Source organism: Somniosus microcephalus, chromosome 2, assembly GCF_052327205.1.
Source record: "Somniosus microcephalus isolate GS21.2 chromosome 2, FLI_Smic_1.0, whole genome shotgun sequence".
Classification (NCBI taxonomy): domain Eukaryota; kingdom Metazoa; phylum Chordata; class Chondrichthyes; order Squaliformes; family Somniosidae; genus Somniosus; species Somniosus microcephalus.
Window position 1 is genome coordinate 214,248,524 of NC_140988.1, and position 7,369 is coordinate 214,255,892.

The 7,369-nt window shown below is 39.6% G+C and overlaps 1 protein-coding gene across 6 annotated transcripts in view; it reads left to right on the forward strand.

Annotated features, from left to right (window-relative positions):
* The window catches only part of LOC147123219 (protein NSUN7-like), a 185,528-nt gene extending 180,186 nt beyond the window's left edge, over positions 1 to 5,342 (forward strand). For 3 of the 6 annotated variants that reach the window (XM_085969093.1, XM_085969135.1, XM_085969128.1), the window contains 2 exons: positions 304 to 940; positions 5,225 to 5,339. In XM_085969093.1, coding sequence (XP_085825219.1) covers positions 304 to 939 — 636 coding nt within the window. In that variant the 3' untranslated portion in view covers position 940; positions 5,225 to 5,339. Of the gene's footprint in view, positions 1 to 303; positions 5,064 to 5,224 lie in introns of those variants that run through there. The other 3 variants (XM_085969109.1, XM_085969118.1, XM_085969103.1) reach the window with 3 other exon arrangements.
* Positions 5,343 to 7,369: the final 2,027 nt, after the last annotated feature.

Here is a 7,369-nt window from a genome sequence, read left to right on the forward strand (position 1 = left end):
TGGCAGAAGAACCAAAGGCGACATGAGGAAAAACATTTTTACTCGACGAGTGGTTAGGATCTGGAATGCACTGCCTGTAAGGGTGGTGGAGGCAGACTCAATCACGGCTTTCAAAAGGGAGTTGGATAAGTACCTGAAGGAAAAATTTTGCAGGGCCACAAGGAAAGGGCAGGGGAGTGGGACTAGCTGAAGTGCTTTTGCAGAGAGCCGGCACGGGCCGCATGGCCTCCTTCCATGCTTGTAACCATTCTATGATTCTATGATAATAGGGATTCTAACCTGTGTTATTTTATTAATTTAAAGCGAGACCCCTCAGGGTCAGTGTCTGTAAAGGATGTTTTGGCTCGAGCTGCAGCAAAGGGACTGCTAGATGGAGTTGAGACAACCAGAATTCGAAAAAAGGAAGAAAAGCGAAAGAAAAGCAAAGTCTTGACACAGAAAATCGGATCTTTCAGTGGAGCCCAGTCAAGGATCACGGAATTTTTAAATGAACAGAAACCGGTTACAGTTAATGGAAACTCCCTAGTGTCCCAGCCATTACCCAGAAGTGAGGCCAGTACGACTGGGTCAAGTATCAAATTACCCCAACGAATATCTGTTCCTGCCTTACCTAATAGAGTAAAGAGAAATATTAACAATGTTTCTTCAATGGGAAGGTTGGCTAGTAGGAAAGCAAGCTCATCTGGAACAAAACAAGAGTTGAAGTTGGTGTTAAAGCCGGTTGAGATGTTGCTTCCTCCAGTTACAATACGATACCTCAATTCAACTGGGGTTCAAAACCATCGTTATAGTCAACCCTACCTCTTCCAGTACCATGGATTAACTAGTCAACCACAATTCCCATATTCACGCAACTCATTCGTGACTTCACTTGGTGTGAAAAAACAAAGAGATGCAGGCATGTCTATTTCTCGCAGGCAGTCACGTCCTTGGCTCTAAGGTAAAAGATGAACTGTAGCGAAATACTTTAAAATTTGAATTGCATCTTTAATGCATGCTGTTTTGGATGTTTTATATAAATGTTTTCAAAATGATATTTCAGTATAAGTTTGAAGCCTCTGTTGTACCGTCTATGATAACTGGACAAGTAACGTAATCTATGGGTTTGGTGATGGCAATAAAAAAATTCAGAAAATAATATACACAATCAGTAATCTTATAAAATCAAAGCATGCACACTTAACCATACATTGTAACAGCAGAAATCTCCTAAGAAAAGGAACCCCAGAACAATTACTGTCACTAGCTAAAATATAGTTAAATCAAAACCCAGAAAGAACCTTTTGAAAAAGTAGTTTAGTCAGCACTTGTTCTCATTCTAGCTATTTTCATTCTTGAAATTAAGCTACCTGTATATTCTATATATTATGAATAGCTAGCCAAGCCAGTCAGAAAAATCATAGTGACTTTGTTCTATCAAACTAATTCGAATTAAAACCACATGACCTTTCCTTTCGAGACCATTCAAGGACACTTGTTTTAACATCTGAAGAACTAACCAAACCTAACATGTAACCCTAATGGTCCTAGACCTCTAATGAGAAAGGGGGAAAAGAACTACTTCAGGCACTATGTATAAAACAAAAATAAATGAAGTTATTTAAAAAAGAAAAACTCTTTGTTTAGAAACTCCCTATCTGGAAGAGGCATTCATTCCCCCTCCCCCCAAAACAAAACATACAATTAGCCACTCTAAGAGGAAACTTAACCCAGAAGAGAGGGTATGTGGAATATTCCTGTATTCAGTAAATGTTAATCACTACACCAAAAGTGGAATGATCGAACTACCTTCATTTGTTTTACACCACATTCTATTAGTGATCTACAGAGTAGAGTCTCAAAGATTAAAACATCTTACAACATCCTCTAGATCACAGCTCCACACAGATTTAGGAGAATAAAGAGGTATGTAATGCTCTTGGCTTTCCAAGCAAACGAGGTCCTTGTTGTATCATTTATGTAATGCCTAATAATAAGGAATAGCTTTAGCTTTCCCCAGTTTATTTTGCAACCTGACAATAGTATAGTTTGGGTTCCACAGTAGCAGTGCTATGTTATCAACAAATCAGCTCAGCTGTTATCTGTCCCTCCTATTTTAATCCCTTTTTGACTTTAAAGTCTGGGAAAGGGTGGTAGGGACAAATGAAGAGGGAAAAGTAGACATTGCTGCAACATCAGTTGTCCCGATGGGAAAGTGTCTTAATGCAGGCTGTTGGTGTGATTAAAGTTTGTAGTGATTTGAGGGTTTCCTCCCACTTGGCAAACATAGGCTGGAACACATGCATTTCCATAATATATTAGATAATATAATACATAAGAATGTATTAAACAGAGTAGCATTGTATCAAAATAATTTATACTTGATTTATATTATCAAATGTATCCTTTCAACAAAGTGGTAAGTACTGTCATTCGATCAAATAATATGCTTTTCCTTTTATATTGTCTTTATGACAGCCATTAGAGGAGAGTCTTCCCCCACCGCATATATAATATCTAACACCCTCCTCAGCATATCAGCCAAATAATATCCTTTACAAACACATCTTGTGAGGGGACTACTCTTGTAATACTTTTCTATTTGCATGGCTTGAATGGAGACGTGCGCCTGTAACTGGAACATCGCGGGAAGATTCTGTCAAGGTCAAATAGAATAGTAGTTGCTGTCTGGCACATCAAGGACCGTGCCTTATTTCTGAGCCTTAATAACCACCTTTATTTGGGGTGGGGGTCACTGAATCCTCCATAAGCCATACAAAACTAAAGTAGCTGTTTCCCTAGTACATTACCTTTTGGCCTTCTCTCCATCTCCATGTTCAGTTTCACTAGTTGAGCCTTTCTTCTGGGTTAGTTGTCTTATTTATGTAATGATTGACAAAACCGAATGTTGATGTGTCCAAGGTTTACAACATCTGCCTGACTCACCCCTGAAATATGTTTTGTTTAATTTCTTTTCCAGTTGATAGACCAATAATTTCCCTTTTTGGTTCCCTAGTCAACCCTCCAATGTCTACCTCCAAAAACTTTTTGCATCTATTCAAAAAGTCATCAGACAACCTTAATCAGGTGTTTCCCTCCTTCTCTAAAAACACCTAAAAGCCAACTTCCCATGACTTTACTCAGCATTTGTTTTTTAACCACCTCTTCAGTTTTGCCCAGTCCCAGGCCTTCTAGTATGTAGGGCAATGGTAACCATTATTGTTTGTCTTAGAAACTTTCAACTTTCTTTTGTGTTTGTTTTATACTGGAGTTTAGATAACAAATCATCCATTTCATTTGGAATTGACCCAATTATTCTCCCTTTACCCTACAAGTACTCATTTCCTTTTCCCCATTGCTTCAATGCTCTTAATGAAACTTTATTTGTCTCCCTTATTATTACTACTCCATTAGCTTCTTGTTGAAATCGTAATCCTCTCTTCCAAGAAAAAATACAGTTAAACTATGTATTATTAGTAATCAAACTGAATGAAGTATCCATTGCAGTGGTATTTAATTGTTCTAGCCTAAGGTTAAAAACCAACAAAACAGTATCATTTTTGAAAGGAATTATGTCATCAAGGCTTTAACTAAACATTGTGCTGAAGAAATGGTTGTAGGATTGTAGGAGAAAATAACTTAAATTTGTGTCTTTAATTTGTGTGGTTCTGGCCTGAATTTGGTTAAGAGGACTGGCATGTGCAATTTTGTTAGTTGGGCTAGTTGACCTACAATGGTATGTGGAATGTAGCTAATCAAGAATATTGCAAGTTTGTTGTTTAAATTCTCACAGCTATATGCAAATGTATTCAAATTACTGGAGTTTAACACATACACAAATTATTGCATAATTACACATATGACTGCTGTTAAAAGGTTTAATAATAGTAAATCTTACATTTAACTGAAAAAGCTACTAATTAAATTATTGTATAAATAAAACGGGGTATCAGTAGTTTAAACAGAATTAGTTCTTGCCTGAACAAGTGTATGGTGGATCAGTGTGGAGCTTGTGGAAGGTACAAGAAAACAGATCTAGAAAGGAGACATTGCCAGTGCTGTCCATAGTAACAAAAATTGCAGAAGACAAAAATTGCTTATATAAACGGCTATGTGAAATGTCATTAAAATTAAATGTGGTCTGTTAGTACAAATTTCAATCTTCAAATTACATTCAGTAATATAAATATGAATCACTGGAGAAAAACATTTTACGTCTAAACTTAATGAGCACTTTTCACATTATACTGTAGTGGGGAGCAAATCTTAAATCTGTGTGAGTGGTTGAATATCTTTTATTCAAATGTTCTGATTTATTAAAACTTGTGAAGCTTTCTGTACACTTTGATAGTACGCACCATGGCAGAGCTATTTCACCATAAGAGTAAGGCAGAATTCTATTTTTTTTTTCTATAGCTGCATTATTAGTATTCGGGGCAATTTTGCTTTGGTATATCATGGTGCAAAATAATTATTTTGTTAGCTGCTCCAGTTTGAAAGTACTGTGCACATACATAAATTGGCATTTTCATGCACTTCTGGCATGATCACATGTCCTCACTTTATTACATAAAGGAATACCCACAAGAGCCTGCCAAGCCATTCCATCCCCTAAAACATTTGTGTCATTGCTAAATGTATAATGCATGTATTTTATTAATATTCAGATATGGCCCTTGCCCTACTGAGGACAAATGTATTTTAATGGCCAATTCTTTTCTAAATGAAGAACATATTAAGAGAGGGTGGTATATCCTGTCATGTCAGTGTCTCTAAGACAAGCCCTGTGTGATCTCAACTGTATTTCTTTAAATCACTTAGATGCTGTATAAATGTAGTTTTATAATGAAAATCCCATGCTGTTGCTAATGATCTGAGGAATGAAATGATTCTGTTCACTGCAAGGAAAAGTCTGAGCCACATCCTGTGCCATTATGTAGCACACACACGGAATAGAATTCTGCTCATAATCTCTTCCATAGGTATTGCACATTCTTTTTTAGTCTTGTAGTTCGAATAGGTTTGCACTTCTATGTATTCTTTGTATACAGCATTCCATTTGCAATTAAATTGTAACAAATGCACACTTCCCTTTGTAGTTTCTATTTAAAAGTTTTAACAACACGAGATTCTGCAGTAAAATGAGATGCCACAAATGGATTCTGCATCACAGTGCAGTGCATTACTCAGTGTTTGACAGTGCATTTCAACTTGGAATTGAATAAGTGAAATTTATAACTTTTAGGTATCAAAGCTGTTCCTGGAAGCATGAAGCGGCAAGACTTGAAGCCAGATTGTACTGTGTGCTCACCAAAAAAGACTTGAAGGCAGGATGATCTATGTGTTCATTAAAAGATTTGAAGTCAGGATTTTTTGTGTGCTCATCAAATATTTTGAATCACTCAGCCTGTAATCTTGTCAATAGAGAATGAAAATAGATTTTAGTAGGAGGACAATCTGGCTTACGTACATTTCCATAGTGAAATTCAAACTAGCAACTAGCTCAGGATCAGTATCAGAAAGTTCTTTACACAAAAGGGTCAAATCCATGCTCTCACATCTCCAATGGGGAGTGGCATTTGCAGAGAACATATAGTGGGAATTTATACCCCATGATTTTCTGCCCGTTAATTTATTGATTGGAAAATCACAGGCTATGCATTTATGATTTCCGACAATTAACTCCTTTGCAAGCGCTGCTCCCTGCTGAGTGCAGATGGTTTTCAACACATGGAATGGTTTTTAGTGGAGCCAAAAGACTCAGTAGTCATTTTCTTTAAAACAGCTAGATGCCCTGTAGGTTTTTCTGGTTGGATGAGTCAGGATGGGACCATTGACTTTCCTCATCCATATCTATCCTGTGAATGGTTCCAGCTCCAGTTGACAACTCCAAAAGGCCATATTTACTGTCAGGTAATAACACATGTTTTTCTATATGTTAATTTACTGCCAGCAGAAAGTTAACACTCCACTGCTATGATGGCTGGAATTGTGAACATGAAACAATTTAAAAACCAGAAATGAACCTTGTAACTTTTACTGATTTATTTTGCATCATTTATCATCAGTGCAAAATCAAAACCACCGACCACGAAAATAATGGGCTCAAATGAAAACAAATGTCACCCACTACTTTGAGCTGCCGGTGATCCCATCCCAAATCCCAAGGAGTTGGGCAGCGAAATTTGGCACCTTCGCGCCAGCAGTTAAGGCCCATTTCGGAAAAAATGACAGCTGCCTCGCTTCTGCCCACTTCCGGTACGGCCCGCACTGGTCTTCATCTTGGTGAGGACAATAGCGCGGGCGGGACGTGTGTGCGCTGGCAGTATGCAGAGTAGGCAGATTGTGACGTCAGTCAGCGTGCAACGGTGATTTAACACGACCTGCCATTTTGAACATCACCATTCCAAATAATGCCTTCTCCTAAACACACACAGCTGAACCTGCATTCAGCTGCATGAGGGACCCCCCACCAGTGCTATTTAAAGGGAAACATCCAACTTGCAGGTAAGTTGATTATTTCTCTTGTACTGGTTCTTACAGAGTTTATATCAATACTGGCTTGTTGGAAGACATTTATAAAGTTGTTAAAGTGTGCAGGGAGTGCTGCTGGACATTGGGAAGGTGTTGGCTGTTACTGTAAAGCCTCTGAGTACACCACTTGCTCCCAGTCATGGGAGCTCTACTTGAAGTCCCCCTCGCACTGCAGCATGACAGGGAGATGGAGCAGAGGCAGCAAAGACAAGCTGCCCGCAGAGGGAGGGGAAGGCGGGCTTTCAGCAGGAGGCCTTACCCACCTAGGCTCTTCAGGGAGCACTTCTCCTACCTGCACCTAAGCCAGGAGCAGTGTATTCCGAGGCACCGCTTCACCAAGGAGGTGGTCATAGAACTCTGCTACCTCTTGGAACCAGACCGCAGCCTCAGAGCTGGGCGATGATGGCTCTGCCAGTGGCCCTCAAAGTGACCGTGGCCCTGAATGTTTTCGGCAGTGGATCCTTCCAGGCTGGAACAGGCGACAGAGCAAACATCTCGCAGTTCGCATCACTGCATCCAGGAGGTCATAGAGGCTCTGTACTCCAGAAGAAGGGACTTTTTTGTCTTCTCTCTAAACAGGAAGAAGCAGGAGGAGTGCACACATGGCTTTGCCAGGATATCGGGCTTCCCCATGGTGCAGAGCGCCATCGACTGCACCCACGTGGCTTTGCAGGTGCCGCATATCAATGCTGAGATGTACCGTAACCATAAAGTATACCACTCTCTTAATGTGCAGTTCGTGTGCAACCACACCCAACACATCATGATGGTGAATGCCCGGTATCCTGGCAGCAGTCATGATACCTTCATCCTGCGCCAGTGCGCTGTGCCAGCAATCTTCCAGCCACCATGTCGA